General features: G+C 34.4%; 1 protein-coding gene and 1 pseudogene across 3 annotated transcripts; one reads left to right on the top strand and one right to left on the bottom strand.

Moving 5' to 3' along the window:
• Window positions 1-1,739: 1,739 nt before the first annotated feature.
• LOC143599066 (replication protein A 14 kDa subunit B-like) lies at window positions 1,740-3,490 on the top strand. 2 transcript variants are annotated; one of them, XM_077077122.1, is made up of 3 exons: window positions 1,740-1,774; window positions 2,309-2,564; window positions 3,336-3,490. In XM_077077122.1, exons 2-3 carry the CDS (start codon window positions 2,309-2,311, stop codon window positions 3,398-3,400), a joined length of 321 nt encoding a protein of 106 aa, XP_076933237.1. In that variant the 5' UTR covers window positions 1,740-1,774; the 3' UTR covers window positions 3,401-3,490. The 2 variants fall into 2 exon arrangements, with proteins under 2 accessions (XP_076933237.1, XP_076933236.1); XM_077077121.1 differs by having other exon boundaries at window positions 2,306-2,564.
• A 166-nt stretch (window positions 3,491-3,656) lies between these two features.
• LOC143599065 (F-box/kelch-repeat protein At1g57790-like) lies at window positions 3,657-6,455 on the bottom strand (annotated as a pseudogene). The gene is made up of 3 exons (XR_013147230.1): window positions 6,395-6,455; window positions 4,164-5,287; window positions 3,657-4,044 (listed from the first exon to the last, which is right to left on the bottom strand). The product of XR_013147230.1 is annotated as an F-box/kelch-repeat protein At1g57790-like (transcript).
• Between the last annotated feature and the right edge of the window lie 14,374 nt (window positions 6,456-20,829).

Here is a 20,829-nt window from a genome sequence, read left to right as displayed (position 1 = left end):
CTTTTTGATGGATTCTCATTACGGGTCGGTAACCGACCTTTGTGGTGGGTTGGTGGGCATGCTGGATTACATGCCCAATATCGTATCGATGCGCTCTCTGTAGTGAGGTGTGTATGTAATTTGGCATTCTTTTTTGAATTGGTATATGCAGTGTTTTCAAACCCGGACTGGACTGGCTGGTCCGACCGGGACCCGGTAGCAATTCCGGTCCGGTTCGCATAATTAATCGTAACTGGTGAACGGTCCGACCGAACCGGTCAAACCTTTATTTCCTATTATACACTCGCATAAAACCGGCATGAAGTTTAAGGAAAAGCACAAAAGCCAACCACCCATCCATCATTGATTTATGTTATATTTGATGAAACATTAATGGTAAATACTTGGAAACAACCCTTAACATTTTGCATATTAATGACAGACAGCAGGAACCAAATGAGATGTTTAAGAAAAATAACTTTTATAATATATATATATATATATATAAGGTAATGATCATAAGAGAACTATTTGAAAATTAAGAATTTTGAGAATCATTTTGGACCACTAAAAATATTTTAAAAAATCATAAAACAAAAAATAACAAAAATTTTTAAAAACTAAAAAAAAGCCAAAATTCTTATATTTCATTCCGGTTTCATAAAAAAAATAAAAAATAAAAATAAAAAATAAACAAAAATAAACTTCGTATTATACACACGTATATAATTTCATTTAATCTCTAGTTACGTAACGTACACATATGTACATTATCATATACCTTAAATTGTATATATGTGTATAAAAACATGTATAAAATTTAAAAAATAAGTATTTATACATATGTGTATAATTTTGTTAAACCAATTTTTTTTTCAATTTTTATAAAATCGGGATGAAAAATAAAAATTTTTGGTTTTTTTTTACGTTTTTTGTTTTCGAGTTTTTTTTTGTTTTAATTTTTTTATTTTTTTGTTAAAAAGAGTTTTTTTTTTGTTTAAAATGGTTTTCAAAGTTCTTAATTTCAAAATAATTTTCACATGATCTTAATCCTATATATATATACATATATATATATAATACATTATTTATGTCGTCATCCGGGTCAACGTCCGGTCCGACCTGTGACCTGGTAAGACGTCCGGGTCTGAAAACATTGGGTATATGTACTTATGAGAATAGCTAGTTGCTATTCTCTTCTTTCTATTATAACCAGACCTTTAAAAAAAGCTAATACATGGCAATTTGAAGATACGAATCACGAGTTAAAAAAATTAAGTGCCTTTATAAGGTACAAATAATAAAAAATATATAAAAAACAAAATTACGTAAAAGACTTCGGAAAAACTAATGGATTTTGCCCACCATTGACTATCAAGTTAGTTTTTATTTTTGACCGTTTAAATTAAAGATGATAAGTTGATAAATGTTTTGAGCTACTTGAAAGAAATTTCATATTAAAATTGAGTTACGAGACATGCTAAAATCAAGCACAAAACCAATTTATACTTTCATTTCTTTTTGGTTTCGATATCTTTCGACACAGGCTGGCTCACTTATAAAAGAGTTCACAAACCTAAGACTTGCTAACCGGGTCGGTTATTATAAAGGTGACCGAGTCCAATCCACTCTAGTTACGGGTTGGCGGGAAGTTTTACCGCCCATATGACTATAGAGCCCTAAATATATAAAACAAACCCTTTTTTATAAATATAAATCTCAACCTGCTTTGCTTGACTTCCTTCCTGGTTATTTCCGATCACCTCTCTGCAAAATTCGCAACGCACAACTTCAGGTGTGTGCTACGAATATATTTGTTAACGTGTTATAAATTTATTTCTTTGCTTTGTACTTAGATCTGTTGATAATCTTTCTTTAATCACTTACTTTTAATGATTCTGTTGGATAGCAATGAAATCATATTGGTTATGGTCATGTTTTTTGTTGATCTTTTGAAGAAATTGGTATGAAAGTTCACTTTATCTGTATGCACACCACCTGTTTGATGAAATTCTTCTGTATATTTTTGCCTTGTAGTTGTTTTATTTCTTGTTTTAGGTTATTGTTTTTACTAATGATATGTTAATAATCTTTTTTTACTCAATTGTTTATAGTCTTTTTGTTGTATGTCAGGGTTAATGAAAACATACTGGTTATAGTTTTGTTTATTATTGATTTTTAGGAGAAATTGGTACCATGGTTTGTCTTATATTTGTGCACACCACCTGTTTGATTAAAGTCCTCTGTGGGTTTTTGCTATGTAGTGTTTTATTTGTTGTTCTAAGAATGTTGGTTTGTAAATTGATGAACTTTAATACGTGTTTAGGAGATGGATACTTCAAGCCCCGCTGTCCTTGTGAACGGTGACCTTCTTCGCAGTTACGTGGGTCAACGAGTGCGGACAGTGATTCAGGTAGTGCGGCCTGAAGCTAATGGTTTGACCGGGAGATCAACGGATGAAAAGCAAATTGTGGTGAAGGGCCAAATGCCAGCTCCTCTTACTACTTTTGTTGAAGTAATAGGTGTTGCTGACAGTGCACAGTCCATTCATGCAGAGATAGTGACCAACTTTGGTGATTCATTTGGTACGCCTTTTGCTCAAAGATTAAACTCTTGTTTCTTGAAATGGTAGTTCCAAATGAGTCATGCATTAATAAATATGATTTTTATTTAGCATTTAATTGAAATGGTAGTTCCAAATGAGTCATGCTGGATCCGCCAATGCATAAAAGATGAATTTTATGCGTGCTATTGGAAATTTGCAATGTTGTCATTCTTATATAGACCATACACCATCTTATATAAGTTTCTTGTTTAACTCTTAAAAAAATAAGCATTCGTAAGAAGTTGCGAAGTACCAGTCATCAGTTTTTCTGGTTTTAGTTGGTTGTTTTGTTTCAATTTCTAAACCTAGGAGTACCAACTAAAACCAAAGACATCTATTATTCTTGTTGCTGCAATGAATTAAACAGGCTGAGTCACAGAATTCGGTCACACTGCCCCACATGAGTGGTAAATCATGGATACTATGGTCTATGATTTTGCAAAATGTTTCTTCTTGGACATCCCAAAATGTGACATTTTCATGGACCAGGCGTCTTGCATTAAAATTTGGCTTTAAAAATTAACATGACAATAATGGGATGCTAATAATTTCAAGTACCCACCCACATTGTGTTATTTGAGCTGCAGTAAAGCAAAATAAACTTTCATGATGTATTCTGATGATTGTTTTATGATCTGTTCAACATTCTTTTGCACTCATTGTATTTTACTTTTTGATTGTTTTTTGATATCTTGAAAGCACTTTTGCAGTTAATTGTGTATTTATTTTTGTTTGTATATTGACATTACAGATACAAGTAACTTCAACCAGCTTTGCCAACTTGCTAATGGAGAGTACAGGCATTTGTTTATCTGAGGACCCTATGGTGTTCAACAGCTTGGATCAGAAGAGATGAATGTTATGTCGCTCCCCTTATGTTGATTTTATCCTCTTAAGTATTTTATTGGGCTTTAGTATTGTGACATTTGGTTCAGTAAATTTAATGTTTTACATTGTGCACCTTTTGTGTTAATATACTAGTCTTGTTTAGTGATGATTTTGACATGATTAAACAAGTCATTTGTCAACCGGTTTCTTGCAAAAAACACAAAAAGAGAACAGGTGTGGTAAACCGAATAGTTGGTTTCAACTTTTATCAAACTAAACTAAGCATAGTACAAATTCAAATTACTAACAAGTTCTCCAGTTAACAAAGATGCAAATGGTATAGATTTGGCACCAAAATCAGCATGCATCAATTAATTGATCAAAACTGGGTACATCAAACAAGTTTTATATAACCATATAGCTATCTAATCTTCTGCTACTACTCAGCATTATGAACCATTTTGGAAGCTGCAGTCTTGCTTTGGGGCTGCTCTGCTCCAGTTTAAGCATAATTTCTAATATACATGAATGCTGAGATTACTTCCATCCTACTTACTTATTCAGGTTTACATTTGCCAAAGGACTACTTATTCATAGTTGCTTCATGTGGCTCAGAACATCAACACGAAACGCTGCAAACAACAAATAAACACGGGTTTAACCATATATAAAGAAAAATATGTCTTGACGAATAAACTTAACAGCATTAAATAGAAATCAGGACAATGGAGAAATAAAAGTAGCAAATTACCACTAGCTTTCCCAGCTGAAGCTTGAAAGATCATCAGGCGGTTCGACCCAAATACTCTCAAACGGATCTTGTTCGCCCCAATCATGACATTGTTTCCGAGGGTAATATCGTTTTTGGTCAAGCGAGTACGATATACACCGTTTTCCATAAAACCGAACTTTAGAGAAATAAACACTATTTCTCATCACTCCAAGAAGATCGGTTCTCGCATGTGACGACAAAAAACTCGCGAATAAAGTCACACCCTCGAGCGTTTTCATTTCAACCCACTCTTTATTCACTTGATCTAACTTATAAATAATCGGGTTTTCACTATAACAAGTGTATATAACAAAAATATCCCCTTTATGCTCAGCCATAAACTTCCCTTTCCACCAGTTTTTCACAAAAAAGTTATCTGGACACCGAGGCGGTGGCACAATACGGATACTCCACGTGTGCTCCACCGGATCATAAACACCCAACCAACCCGTTAAACTCAAACAATAAAAAAGCCCGTTACAGAAAACAAGCTTATTCCAAATACTACTAACAAATGGCAACCGGTTATGGTAGTTGACCGTGGTCCACTCAGTTGCACCCGGGGTGACACGTGCTTATAGCAACAACGGTTGGACTCACGTGTCTAACTGTAAAAATAATACAGTCGGGTGACTTTGGTGAAGTTGAAAATGCCACTATTTGGTAGGTCATTTCAAATCTTGGTAGTTTAATCATTTCCCGCTGTGAACGGGTTAAAGAATAGAACACGCTGCGTTCTTGGCTTGTATAGCAATAACCAGCCGTCTTTATTGTAACAAATTCTACACCCATGCAACTCGGGTAACTCCAGAGAGTATGTTTTTCGTTGTGACGGGTCGTAAAATTCGAAAACCCGACCGAGTTTTGGGAAGTACATGAGCCATGGTGGTTTGTTGACTTTTCTGACCGATAGAGCGACCGAAAGCCATCTTTTGCAAACCGAAGAGGTGCGGATGTTGTCTTTTAAAGTTAAGTGAGATATTATTATTTCCAAAAGTTCTACCGGAAGGACTGACCATGACTCGTGATGCTCCTCCTCGTTATCTTCTCTCATTGACGATCTCATTGCCAATCGTTTATCATCTTTAATTGTTTCCGACAACCTACAAACGCAAAATCATAAGAGTCAAAAGAGGAACATTGGTGATACGGTGCACTAATTTTGTTGGGGGCGTGTTCAATACGGAAACATGACTTACTTTTAACTTTTTAAAGGACACAAAAATATTTTGAAAGACTTGCAAGTCTTATACTTTTAACAAATTAAGAACCTACATAATACATTTATAGATTGAATGGGGGACATTCAAAATAAATCATGACTCACCTTTCCGGGGAAAAAACAATATTTTGAGAAACAAGTCTTGAATTTTGACAAATCAAGAACCTAAATTATACATTTATAATTAACCTGGGCGCCTTCATATCAGAACCATGGCTCACTTTATAGGGGAAAAGCAAGATTTTGAGAAACAAGTCTTGAGTTTTGACAAATCAAGAGCCTACATTTATACCTTGGGGCGTGTTAAAATCAGAACCATGACTCACTTTTTAGGGAAAAAAACAAAATTTTGAGAAACGATTCTTGAATTTTGGCATATCAAGAACCTACATTCAAACAAATCATAACTCACCTTTAAGGGGTAAAACAACATTTTGAGAAACAAGTCTTGAATTTGGACAAATCAAGAACGTACATTTATACATATAGAATTCACTGCAGCGCGTTCAAATCAGAGCCATGACTCACTTTTTAGGAAGTAAACAAAGATGTCGAGAAAAAGTCTTGAATTTTGACAAATCAAGAACCTACATTTGCATACATCAAACACAACCCACTAAGAAACCCTTGAATTCTGCTACAAAATACAAACCAAATCTTGCTACAAGTCCAATCAAAACCAACTCAGATCAAACCCCTAAAAATCAAATCTTTACTATAAAACCCTAAAACCCACACTGGGCAATCTTCAATTCTTCATAACAACAACAACTCAATAAACCAATCAAAATCATCACCATCAAAAAACACATTCAAGTCAGATTAGCTTTCAATTACTCAAATTGGAAACCAATTTCGCCCAAATTGAGCATACCCAGTAGCTGAATTGCAAAATCAGACACAGATCTCACATCTATAAACCCTAAAACCCAAAAACCCTAATCAAATTTGAAATCAATTGACATAAAATTGGTTGAAGAAAGCTTACAATCTGAGTTTCCTTCGCTTCCTACCCGCCATAGCTGGTCCAGATGAAGGTGTACTGTTTATGTGTGTTGAATTGAGAGAGAATAATAATAATATTATCATTATTGTTAAGAAGAAGAAGAAGATGATGATGATATGTAGAGGAGATGGTGGGAAGTACTGGTGTCACATTACCGTAACACGTGTGCACAAGGGAGGGATCGGGTGTGATGGGACGTAGGGTACGTGGTAGTGATAACTAATGGGATTTGTAGATGAGGATTGGGGGGGTGACGTGGCGAGATGTGGTTGGTTAGGGGGTTGATGGTGCTTGGGAATACGTTTGGCGGTGGTCTACTACTAGTCTTGTGTAATTGATGTCTGAAAGAAGTAGTACTACGTCACATGTGGGAATTTTACGGTTTGGGAATTTGGGTGATTTCTATATTTGATTTGATGTGGTACTGTGGCTATTTATGTTAATCACTAGTTTAATACGTGCCTAGTTGTTTTTGGTTTATCATTATTATGGAAAAAGTAATTTCATTAAATAATTTTATTTTAATGTATTGGTTTTTATTAATCACACTATATATTAAATTAGGGGAAATTTAACATTTTCGTTCTAAACATATTTGTAACATTAGATATGACATTTACTAACATTTTTCTAGTAAAAGCTTCAATTATTAAGGTTGTCAGAACCTCAGAACCATCGTCAGAATCGGTTGGTGGTACTCAACTGATGTTGGTTGGTTGGTGGTGAGTCAATTGGTAGTTGTGGCGGCTTTTAGGTGATTTTTGTGTGACATTTGTTTTACGATTTGATTTTTTTAAATGAAATTTAAATTTTCTTTTATCATTAAAGTATTGCATCTTTTATATTATATATTTTGTATATAACAACTTTCTTAAATTTATTAATGAGACTAAACGTTGCTAATATATATATATATATATATATATATATATATTAGTTTTTATCCCCCGTATTATGGGGGTTGTCTTATTTTATTTGTTTAAAAATATTTATATATTTTTTGAATTTATATTTTTTTTATTGTATGAAAGTTAATAATATATTTATGGTTTGATAATAAATTGTTTCACAAATAAATGAAATATTATAACCCTGTTTAAAAGATATATGGTTTTGATGAGACCCAAGACCCGTTTATTTCTTTTACTATAAAATTAATTTTTTAATTATAAATAATATATATGAAAGTTAATAATATACTTATGGTTTGATGAGACCCAACACCCGTTTATTTTTTTTTTACTCTAAAATTGATTTTTAAATTTAACTAATATATATATCTTTTTTTTAAAATAAATAATATATTAGTTTTTAGTATATCCTATTTTATAGGATTTTTTACATCAATAATTTGGTTAAAATAATTTTTTATTTAATGAGTATAACCCATTTAAGAAATATTTGGGTTTGGTAAGACCCATACCCATGAATTCGGGTCAAATGCATGAGAAGCCTTCATTTAAAAATCAAGCAAACCTGGTGATTCCAAAAAAAGGGGGAGCGACCACATCGCGACACGTAGGATTTTTATGTTTTCGTTTATATATATATATTATATATATGTTATAACCCGTTTAAGAAATATTTGAGTTTGATGAGACCCATACCCGTGAATTTGGGTCAAATGTATGAGAAGCCTCCATTTAAAAATCAAGCAAATCTGGTGACTCCAAAAAAAGGGAGAGCGACCACATCGCGACACATAGGATTTTATGTTTTCGTTTATATATATTATAGATATATTATATATATATATATATATATATATATACATATATATATAAACCAGATTTGCTTTTTATCAAATACATAAAAACTTGTTATGATTATAAAAATACTAATTTTTTTAACCGTTAATAAATTCAGTTTTTTTAAATGACAATCTTTAAATAAATGATATTATAATTAGAAAAATATAAATGCTAACATGTTCATATCTTCCTTATTTAATACACATTTATTTATTAAACATAATTACCTAAAGTGTACAAACAAAAAATAAAATACCAATTACACAAATTATCCAACCAAAATAACACAAAATTACATACCCAAATTACACAAACTACACATGTACGGAATAACACACACAAACACATAATTTACCCAAACTACACAAATTACATAAATTAAATCAAGTACATATATTACCTAAATTGGATCTACAACGGTTACACAAATTACCCAACCACACAAAAATTACATAAATTACCAATTATGTATACTATACAAGATACATAAATTACACAACACACAATATATATTACACAAAATACAAAAATTACTCAAGTTACCTAAATTGAGCCTCAAATGTAATATCATATCACAATATTGAATGAACCAAAAGCGAAATAACCATCATATGTACTCTATATATTTTATAATGAAATTTAGTTGAGTAATTAGAAATAATCAAAAATTATGTATCTATTATTATTTTTTCAGTTTATATCAATTAAAAAATGTGAACATGCAAACATAAAATTATATCTGAATACATAAAAAGAGAAGATCTACTTAGACCTACACATCCATCTCCAAACACCTAAATTAACTATTTGAATTTATATTAAATTGTAAGAAAGTATATATATACATATACATACATATAAATGTTCAAATAAAAAACAATTGTTTTTTGATAAATGTGAGAAGACTTTAAAATAAAATACACCACCTAAATAAGACACTATACCATGTAATAGGAAACTATACAACGTTTAGAAACTACCAATCTCAACAACTAGATCCTAGATCCAATGGTCTACATCTATTCTTGTGCTTCTCACAAAACTATAAAAAACAATAGTTTTGTGAGAAGCACAAGAATAGATGTAGACCATTGGATCTAGGATCTAGTGGTTGAGATTAGTAGTTTTTAAAAATTGTATAGTTTATTTACATGGTATGATATCTTATTTAGGTGGTGTGCTTTATTTTAAAGCCTTCTTACACTTCTCACAAAATAATTGTTTTTTATTTAAACCCTTATATATATACTAGTTTTTATCCCTCGTATTACGGGGGTTGTTTTATATTATTTGTTCTAATATTTATTTATTTTTGAATTTATATATTTTTATTGTATGAAAGTTAATAATATACTTATGGTTTGGTGATAAATTGTTTCACAAATAAATCAGATGTTATAACCCTATTTAAAAGTTATATGGTTTTGATAAGACCCAAGACCCGTTTATTTCTTTTACTATAAAATTGGTTTTTTAATTATAAATAATATTTATGAAAGTTAATAATATAATTATGGTTTGATGAGACCCAAAACCCGTTTATTTTTTTTTACTATAAAATTGGTTTTTTTAATTTAAATAATATATTTATATCTTTTTTAAAATAAATAAGATATTAATTTTTAGTATATCCTATTTTATAGGATTTTTACATCAATAATTTGGTGAGAATAATTTTTAATTTAATGAGATATTATAACCCGTTTAAGGAATATCTGGGTTTGGTAAGACCCATACCCATGAATTCAGGTTAAATGCATGAGAAGCCTCCATTTAAAAATCAAGCAAATCTGGTGACTCCAAAATAATGGGGAGTGACCACAACGAGGGTTGTTTTATACTATTTGTTCTAATATTTATTTTTTTTGAATTTATATTTTTTTTATTGTATGAAAGTTAATAAAATACTTATTGTTTGATGATAAATTGTTATACATAAATGAAATGTTATAACCCGGTTTAAAAACTATATGGTTTTGATGAGACACAAAACCCCTTTATTTCTTTTACTATAAATTTGATTTTTTAATTATAAATAATATTTATGAAAGTTAATAATATACTTATGGTTTGATGAGACCCAAGACCCGTTTACTTTTTTTACTATAAAATTGGTATTTTAGTTTAAATAATATATATATATATCTTTTTTAAAATAAATAAGATATAATTTTTTAGTATATCCTATTTTATAGGATTTTGACATCAATAATTGGGTGAGAATAATTTTTAATTTGATGAGATGTTATAACCTGTTTAAGGAATATCTGGGTTTGGTAAGACCCATACCCATGAATTCGGGTCAAATGCATAAGAAGCTTCCATTTAAAAATCAAGCAAATCTGGTTACTCAAAAAAAAAAGGGAGCGACCACATCGCGATACGTAGAATTTTTATGTTTTCGTTTATATTATATTATATATATATATATATAACTTGATAAATCCTACAATTCTTAAAAAAGGAAAAAAATAATATATTCAATCAAAAAGTAAAGTTTACTTAAAACAAGTATGCTTCATAGTCAAAAGGCACAAAAAATGTAAAAAAAAAATAAAAATATAAAGCCACTTATTTGTAAAATAATAAATACCGAACAATAAAAGGAGAACCAAGTTGATCTCATAAAGGGCAACGTTTATATTTTGTTTAAAAATTTAAAACCTATATCATCTAATAAAAAAGTTTAACAAACTTACTTAATGTGCTACAAATTATCTGATTTTTTTTTTTAAATTTGTTGATTTTTGTTATTCAAGTTATCTATTTAATAATTTAAATTAATAACTTTGAAAAAAAGTTAATAATTAAAGAGAAATAAAATCATGATTGCCTAATAATTGAAGAAAGATAAATGAAGTGAGAGACTAAAATACCTTTGTTATATTTTAAAGGGTGTTGCTAACCACACTGCACACCAGACCAAACCCCGCGTATAGCCCTTACCGTGGCGTTTTATTTGATGCGACTGATTTGATCGACGACGTCGATGTCGTCCGATGATTTGATTGGAGTAGACTGTCGTTGACCACTTATACGCCACGTTGAGAGATTAACGTGGCGTATATGCATATATCAATTATTCAGCCAGAAAATCTTGTGGTATATTTTAGCACAAACATGCATATATGAATATACAAAGTGTCCAAAACCCCAACTCAAAAAATGTCGTGGCTGTTCGATGGTTATTTTCCAAGCCCGCCGAGGACAAACGAGGAATCAAGTATTCCGGATTTGAATCAACCGGCGGGGTTTGTAGACTATGACGTGGAGGCGGCGTTACCAAATTTGAACCAGGTATTGTCACATGTTTTTGTTTTACCCGTTGTCAATCATTTTTGAAATTAGATTTGTTAACAATATATTTTGTTAGGAATATTTTGTGCACGACCATCCGCATTGGGATGTGGCGCCTAGCAGCAGTTCGTATTGGTCACAGCCCGAACATGATTATGATCAGCCGTCATACCATTTATCAGAAGACCCTCCTTACGTTGGCCAGCCTTCGTACCAGTTTAATACCGTTGCCCAGCCTTCGTATCAGTTTAATACCGAGGAGCCGTATTCCTGTAGTCAACGTTCGTACCCATTACCAGTAGGGGACTCGTATCGGTCACAACCCGAACCGGACCATATTCTTGAAACCCCTTGAGAGACTGGTGACGAAGATTACGGCAGACATAATTCTGGTAACAAAGATGGTGATAATTACATTCGCGAGGCGACGGTGTCATATAAAACGGATAACGTACGACACCATATGTTTTGTTAAATTAAAATATTTTGTAATTAGTAGTTTGAACGTGTTTTAAATATGACGTTATAACTGTTTCAGTTATTTTCTTCCCGTGAGGAGCTTGAGGAGTGGGTGAAGAAAAGAGGTCGGGAGCATGGGTGTGTTGTTGTTGTCCAGCGGTCTAGGCCAAACGCCGTGGATCTTGGATGCAATCGCAGCGGCGAACCAAAACTCACCGCCATAATCAGGCGTACCGGCAGTATAAAGAAGGGCTGTCCGTTTAAGCTAAAAGGAAGGCACAGCCGTGTTGGTGATATTTGGAAGCTTCAGGTTGTAAACGAGATGCACAACCACGAGCCGTTCCTCTTTAAGGAGGGTCACACGTATCTAAGGAGAATGTCCAACTAGAAGGTTGATATGGTTGCGAGGTTACACACGGATGACTTGAAGACGCAAAAAATTGTTTCACTCTTACGCAAACGGTTTCCCGGAACCTGCGTTATTGACAAGGACGTACACAATCTTATAGGGAAGTTGAAAAAAGAAAATAGAGTTGGCGATACTCCAATGCAGGTTCACGTTTTTGAATTTGACTTGTTGCAACTTAAAAATATTTATTAACGTCATATAAAACCGGTTGCAGGTATTTGAAAACTTCCTTAATGATAACGATTTCGTTTATTACATACAGGAGAACTCTTCCACAAACCGCGTGGAGGATGTATTCTTTTGTCATGACACGTCGTTTAGAATGTGGCGTGCGTTCCCCCATTTGTTGTTGATTGACACGACGTACAACACAAACATGTACAAGTGGCCGTTTGTGCAGTGTATTGGTGTGACGTCGACGTCGAAGTCATTCTGTATTGCGCACGCGGTTCTACTTAGGGAACGTTAGACGGATTTCACATGGGCCCTCGAGCACCTCAAAGGTATGCTCGAGGATTCTATTGAGCCGCGCGTCGTAGTCACGGACAGAGACTCCGCCCTGATGAATGCTTGTAAACAAGATTCACGAATGCTACCAGAAACCTATGCAGGTGGCTCATACGGGAGAATATAAAGAAAAAGTAGAAGGGTATCTATGATAGCGAGTCAAGAGAAGATTTCGCTCTATTGTGGACGGTCTTGTGTGAGTCTCCCACGTTCGATGATTACGAATATAACTGCGTAAAGTTGCAAGAAATGTTATGCAATATTGGGAAAGAAAGTAAGTCCTTCGGATTATAAATATACAGTTAGTGTTAATCTAGTAGTACATTTCATAAGTTTGTTTTTGTTTCCTTTTTCAGAGGTATGGGACTATATCCATCATAGCTGGCTGGACCGAGACAAGGAAAAGTTTGTATCTTGCTGGATGGCCGATCGGTTAAACTTCGGCGAGACTACAACAAACCGAGTTTAGAGTCAGCACGCGAACCTGAAAACACACCTTAACGGGGCCAACAACACTCTCCACGCACTTGCGGCTTATGCCCTTGTGGTTATAGAAGCCCAGAAGGTTGCAATCGGTGCAACATTTGAACAATCCCGGATTAAGTTGAAGAAATACCATAACATTCAGGTTTTTTACATGCTACATTATAAAGTGTCGATTAAGGCTCTTACTCTACTTGAAAAGAAGTATGGAAAGCTTGAAAAGATGATTGAGTCCGGACATACGTGTCGACACCAGTTGCGAATGTCTATGGGGTTGCCGTGTGCGTGTGAGTTGGAGCAACACCTTAATAAAGGTGTTCCTATTCCACTAAAATCGATAGACCCGTTCTGGAGGAAGCTTGACATCGATCCAGTGGTCGCACAAGTAGAAGAACAAGACTTCGAGGCAGAAATGTAAGAGCTTAAACAGACGGTTTTGATACGTAAAGATCCAAAACAGAAAAGAAGTCTTTTATCGAAGATTTGGTCTGTTCTTCCGGAAATTCAAATAAAAAAAAGCCAGAGAAACAGGAGGACGTTCGCAGGCGTCCAAACATAAACCAGCAATCAAAAAAGATCGAGGCCGCGAGGCATAGCTCGTATATCCCTTCCTCGTACACCCCTTCATCCTCACAGAACATTGAGCAAACCCCTTCATTCTTGGAGCGTTCGCGGTCGCAGTCGCAGTACCATTCAAAGCTTAAGATGCCCCCTCCTAAACCATCAAAATGGTCGTCTAAGAAAAACGAGACATGAGCTGCTATAGGTTTTCCTTTAGTGGTTGATCCGAAAGACGTCGCAGCAGTAAAAAGGTATAAGGGCCTTGTTCCCAGCTGGAGTTACCAATACATCTCAAGGATCATTAACGTAAAGCCTGACGGTAACTACGGTTTTTGGGCAATTGCTGAGGGCTTAGATATGGGTCAAAAGAGTTGGAGGGATGTTAGGGTTGCCATGAAGAATGAGATGGATAGGAACCCAGATTGGTGGAGGGCAATATTAAATACGGAGCAGCCGAAGTTTTTTGAGAGGGCCCGTAACCATTTAGAATTTTACGAAACAGTTCAAGATGCGCCTAGCAACCGTTGGTTTCAGTTACCCACCCGCCCACGGATACGTGGTTGCTCAAGCATTTAATTGCGTTTTAAAACTTCACGAGCCGCATAGCAGCCAGACTTTTTTCCTGATGAGAGAGGGTCCAAAGCGGTTTCGTGACCATCTGGTCCTGGCCATTGCTAATGTTACAGATACTCATTGGATATATATAAAACTTGAAGGGGATTTCCCGGTGCCGTTGCCGGTATATACTTGGGAGAGATTTGCAAATGAAGAGGCTTACGGATGGAGGGCCTTGTATGAAATTGTATAAACGAGTATGTTAGAATCATGTCAAGTTGGCAAGTCGAATATGCTACTGTTGATTTAACCAATTGACTTTATATTTAAATCAATGTCTCGCAGACATATATGTTACGCACGTTGCGTTTAAATTAAAAATCAATATGTCATTATTTTTTACTAATGTAACACCAACTGAAAATCAAATAAACAAACTTTTGGTTTACAAGTATCACTGGGAGGGACTATATACATAAATACAAACGAAGCCAACTAATGTGACGAATATGAACCCAGTCCCGTCCTAATGACCATAGAATCTGAAGAACAATGGAAGACGATCATAGAGTTGACTAAAATAGCATCTATACAGCCACCGTTAGCTCTTTTCCCACCCGTCTTAGATTGTTCGACGGGTTTAATTTTCTTCTAAATAACATCCACACAGAGTTTATTTTGATGAAATATGGTGTATGAGTTTGGGAGAGAGGAGGGGGGTTGAGACGATGATTTAAACTGAGTGGTTGTGGCTGGCACAAATATCTCTAACTGTCACGTTAAGTACTAAACGAGGGGGTTTTGATACAATATTTTCCAATATGTCAGGAATCTTTGTGTACCAAAAGCCTGACGATGTACTAGTACATGCAGGAATATCTTTGACCGCCACGTTAAGCTCTTACCTTAGCGGTTTTGTTCCATTATTTTCCCACATGAATCTTTCAGTACCCAAAGCCTCTCGGTGTACCAATAGAGTCACGTAATTGTTCTACGTGGCGTTTATGTCCCTTATTTTTCAACATGTGAGGACTCTGGAAAATTGCAATACGTAAATACGCGACGTTAAGTTTTCTATGTGTTGTTGTTAGAGAATCGTATAAGCCCTACGTTAGAATCATGTCAAGTTGGCGAGTCATATAAACTTAAAAATCAATATGTAATTATTTTTTATTAATGTAACACATATAATGGAGCTATTACATTCAGATATTTTCACCGTGTTGACAATGATATAAAAAAACGATTGGGTATACAACCATCGTTGAGAGGGATTATTTACGCAAATATAAAAACAAACCAACTAAACAAATTGAAATAAACCCTGTCCCACCCTGATGACCATTGTATCTGATGAACAATGGGAGACGAGCACAGAGTTGTCCAAAATAGCATCTACACAGCCACCGTTAGCTCTTTTCCCACCTGACTTATATTATTCGATAGGTTGTATCTTCTTCAAAATAATATCTACATAGATTTTGTTTGAAACGTATGGTAGTTGTTTTGGTGAAATTTGTGGAATGAATGCGTTTGGGAGAAAGGTGACATACCCTGTCTGGGGTTTGGGGAGATTGAGTTGATGATTTTAATTGAGTTACAAATATCTCTAACCTCCCCGTTAAGGCCTTAACGCCACGGTTATGGTCCATTTGTGTCCGACATGTCAGGAATCTCGTACAACTTAAAGCCCGTCTGGTGTACATGAAACGTTACAGTAAGTATTATACGCGGCGTTTAGAATGTTACCATAATTTCAACACCCCGACTATTAAACCAACATGACCAGTACCTCCAACACACCAAAAAATCATGAAATATGGAGAACAATAACGCCGGGTTTTTCTGTTCTCAACCGGCTCCAAAATCTGCAAGAATGACGGAAAAACTTTAAAGGCGTGTAAGGAGGCCGTCTATGTTAGACGTTTCTCGCACGTCGTCAAGTACTCATTCGGGAGGTCCAGAAGAAGTATATCCTGTCGAACACCACGAACAAACAAAGAAATTTGCGATTGAAGTCGAAAGTCTAGGAGTTGGTCGAAGGATGCCGTTGATTTTTATAACAATGGGGATGCACCGTTTTGCCATACTCGTTTCATTACCAAACCGTTAGATCGTAACTTTTGGGGTGCGTTGCTTGGTTTCGAGTCCAACGGGTGTTTTTCATCTCTTGTGAGTGATTATTTTTATTTAAATTAAATTACAACAAATTATGTACACCATGTATTATTGATACATAATATTTTTATATCACGAAATTTGACAGCACGTTGAAGCGTGGACAGTAAGAATGATGCGTGTTAGACAGTCAAGGCTATTAAAATATCCAAGCGAAGAACAACGTTGGACGGTGATGCCTCCTGATTTCTACGATCATATGAAAGATGCGAACTCGTTAGCTGTTAGGGAGATGGCTGGTGAAAAAGAACCATACCTCCATTTTGGGAGGTTGATTACGTTTATCTCCCCTTATGGATTCAAGAATCGGATAGGCTCCTTGTCCGTATTGATATGCGGACCTTGGTAATTACCCAATATTGGACCGACACGAGATGGAGGAATGAGAAACGACGTTATGTTGCGTACTACATTGAGATGATAAGTTTGTTTTTTGGGTGGTTTCTTGATGCTATTCACTATTGGAGCAAGTCCAGTCATCACATCAAGTATGATATGTTTGTTGGTTTGGTTGAGGTAGATGTTCCTCAGGATAACGGTAATGTTTCAAATGTCGGGGTTCTTGTTTGCTTGATTATGGAAAACCTTGTTTGAAACAGATCTCTGTTGATAGAAGGTGACGTTGAAGCGGCCTGTGTTAGATACCGTCGTCACATGGCAGACCAGCTGTATAGATGGCGTTGTATGTGAATGTAGTATAATGATAACATTTTATTGAGCTATTTTAAAGTTTGTTGTAATGTTCTTAATATAAAATGCCATTACGGGTGGTCTTACCAATCCAACATTCTCTATTTTTTATTATAAAATATAATTTTTAATTCTTGTATTTTTGTTAAAAGTGACTAGAAATATAAAAAATAATTTCTTTATGAAAAAAATCCTATTAACTAATAGCAAGTTGATAAGTGTCGAATAATAGCGAAGAATAATTATTAATATTTATTTTATATTAAAAAAATATTTATTTTTTATAAACTTTATTTTTATTAAAATTTATACCGTTGTGTTCATAAAAAAACTGAACAACATTGTATTTTTAGATTTTTTAAAAACCTTAATTTTTAAAAGCTATTAGAGAAAAACAAAATTAGACTTAAAACTAATTACTGGGGAATAAAAAATAAAAATAAAAACAAAATTGACCATAAACCGTCATGTATAGGTCTAAAAGAAGCGTATAATGGTAATGATATCACACTAAAATATGCCAAGTGGGCAAATATACCGCGTCTTTAACCGCCACGTTAAGACATAACCGGGGCGGTTATGACACCCAGATTTTGTCTACAAAAACCCACTCAGGTTCACCATGTTTTCTAACAAAATACTTTATCATCAAACATATCCCACCTCCATGTTTATCATAAACCCCTCCACCATGTTTCCTCTTGACAACGTTTCTCTCACAACCCCCACATTGCTCAAAACACCTACATGTTTTACTCATGGAGTCGGTTACTGTCAAAACCAAATGTTGGTTGTGTAGACGCTATTTTGGAGTGACATGCAGGGGTACGGGTTGTCGTGGCCTAATGGAACAACAATATTATCCATCGTCATAAAACTTAATTGTGCCGACTACATGCACTGTAAACTCCATTGAATGATGGAGGGAAGAGTTGAGGCTATAGGGAACCTGAAATGCTACCAGCGGAGGAGGAACTGGTGCGAATTACACCACTTTCTTCTGACCAAGCCGATAAGCCCGGCTAATGGCCTGTCGTTCGACAGACGGGTTCCAAATGACATCTAAAAGAACCACCCGAGAAGCCCCATAAAGATGAATTCCTTCAGAACAACATTTTGTATATGCTAACAACACTTTTAAATGTAATATTTACTGTGTAAATGCTATTTTTTGAATGTAATATTGTTATTGTGTTCTAAGTAATTTTAAATTTCAAACCCATCACCGTTATGCATTCAAAACCGATCATCACGTGTTCTTGTATAATGTATCATAATGATAAATGTAACAAATTAAACAGGACATAGACGTAAACGTTGATACACATTAGCCCACGTGTTGCGGTGGGTACGTTGATTAGACATATGGTTAATAAAGATTTTTCACGTATTACGGGACGTTGTTTTAATAAAATTTGAATTTATCGAAAATTAGGCAGAAATAAATTTTTCTTTAGGTATTCATAAAGAAAACAAAAATATATTATAACTGAGGCGTGTTTTGGCCGCGCATTGTATTAACTCGGTATTGAATTAAATTTACATCGAGACGTAAGTAGAAACATTGTCGTTCATATTTAAATTTAGAATAACGTTACATTGAGAAAAAAAACTTAATGCATAATATTTTCTTCTCTTACCAGTAGTATTAATATAAAAGTAAGAAATGAAATATTGTAAATTTGTAACTGTCAAATGAAAAGTGAAATGTTCGTCTTAACCGCCACGGTATGCCCATTACGCTGCGTTTATAGGTAACGTTGAAATCCACAAACTCTGAAAAATCTGCGTACACTGAAAAGACTATTCACTCTATAAAGCATGCAAATAGTAATGACGGCCGTACCCGCAACGTATAGTCCATTACGCTGCGTATATAGGTCACGTGGAAATCCGCAAACTCTGAAAGATTTGCATACACTACAAAGCATGCAAATAGTAATGTCGCCCATAACCTCCACGTATAGTCATTAACGGCCCGTATAATTCACAAACATTATTCACTCTGTTAGGATTCCAAAATAAGTCGCCCAAGAACAGCTGTGTTAAACACTACACCTAGCGTATAATGTGTTAAAAAAAATCATGTATAAAACCCCGAACCTCCTAGATTCACCATCACAACAAACCAAACACTTCTAACATGTTTTTATTCATAACTCTCAAGCAAAGAAACTATCCAAATAAAGATGAATATTTCATCAAAATTATCTCACCTATCAATTGATCATCGTCGGTCATTTTCAATTGTGGTGGGTGTGTAGATGCTATTTTCAAGTTCATTGTTATCAATGCAGATGTATAAAATGTAGATAGCCCTCTACCTATGTACTTCAGATTTGATGACAGTGAAGACGAGGACGGTTGTCGTGAGTTGTCTTTCAAAATATGTATAACAACATCCTATTACAAGTGGGATATATGTTGGGTGATTTGTATTATAAAACACCCATCGTTGAGATGTTCAATCAGTTGGGTGTGGAGTCGTAACCGTACCGAAATGCTATCAGCGACGGATTACAATCTTATGACCTATTGGTATTTGATAAAATAATATAAATGTGCCAAATAGTTGTTATGTATATGCTATTCTGTAATGTTATATTTATATTAGAAATTCAAAAGTTAAGCGAGTACTATAATATCGTCTCATTTTCGATATCGTTCAATGTCAAAAGTTAAGCCAGTATATAATATCGTCTCAATTTTGAAATTCAAAAGTTAAGCAGTACTGTAATATTTACATTAGAACGAACGAGCGAGTACTTACAAACTAGTCCTAAGATTTTTAAAACAAATTAAATAGTGACATAGACATTGCGATAACAATTCCAAAATAGCATCTACACAACAAGGACATTAACGACAATTGCTTCAATTTAGAAATCCGCCTGCAACCTTTTGTTCAACGATTAATAGTAATGACACACACCAGTCATTACTCCTTGCTGACCGAATTCCAAAATCCCTTAAACCTTTTGGGGATTTTCGGGACTGTTGGGATTTATGAAGGGGTCCCTCTAGGCATGTTCATCCCCCTCATTTTATATTTATTTTAATAAAGACTCCAAAATAGCATCTACACAGCCACCAATATCCGCTGGACCAACACGTAAAATTGACTGACGAGACTGTATTCTATATTAATAATAATGTACTCCAAAATAGCATTCACACGGCCACAATTATCTTCTTTATATCAGACCGAATTTATCGTGGCTGTGTAGATGCTATTTTCGGGCTCCATCGTTATTAGTTTCCAGGGTAATATATTGGTGAGAAGGACTTAAATCCTAGACCGACGAGACCGTTTTCTATATTTATAATAATGGACTCCAAAATAGCATTCACACAGCCACAATTATCCTGTTATTTCAGACCGAAATTTTCGTGGCTGTGTAGATGCTATTTTCGGGCTCCATTGTTATTATTTTGCAAGGTATTACCGTGCTGTATGGGTGGGGGATAAACGATTTTTTGTTGTATGGAGCATATAGATATCGCGTGTTATATATTGGTTTCTGGGG

The sequence above is a fragment of the Bidens hawaiensis genome, unplaced genomic scaffold, assembly GCF_021521415.1.
Source record: "Bidens hawaiensis isolate Kalapana, Puna unplaced genomic scaffold, B.hawaiensis_p1.1 tig00051455_1, whole genome shotgun sequence".
Lineage (NCBI taxonomy): Eukaryota > Viridiplantae > Streptophyta > Magnoliopsida > Asterales > Asteraceae > Bidens > Bidens hawaiensis.
The sequence above is the reverse complement of the archived record's forward strand: the minus strand, read 5'-3'. Positions and strand labels throughout refer to the sequence as shown.

What these genes read in the sequence shown, in the direction of transcription:
- LOC143599066 (XM_077077122.1), top strand. Translation starts at nt 2,309, where the DNA reads ATGGATACTTCAAGCCCCGCTGTCCTTGTGAACGGTGACCTTCTTCGC. An exon ending in CAACTTTGGTGATTCATTTG is followed by an intron (nt 2,565 to 3,335) that starts GTACGCCTTTTG and finishes TTGACATTACAG; the next exon opens with ATACAAGTAACTTCAACCAG.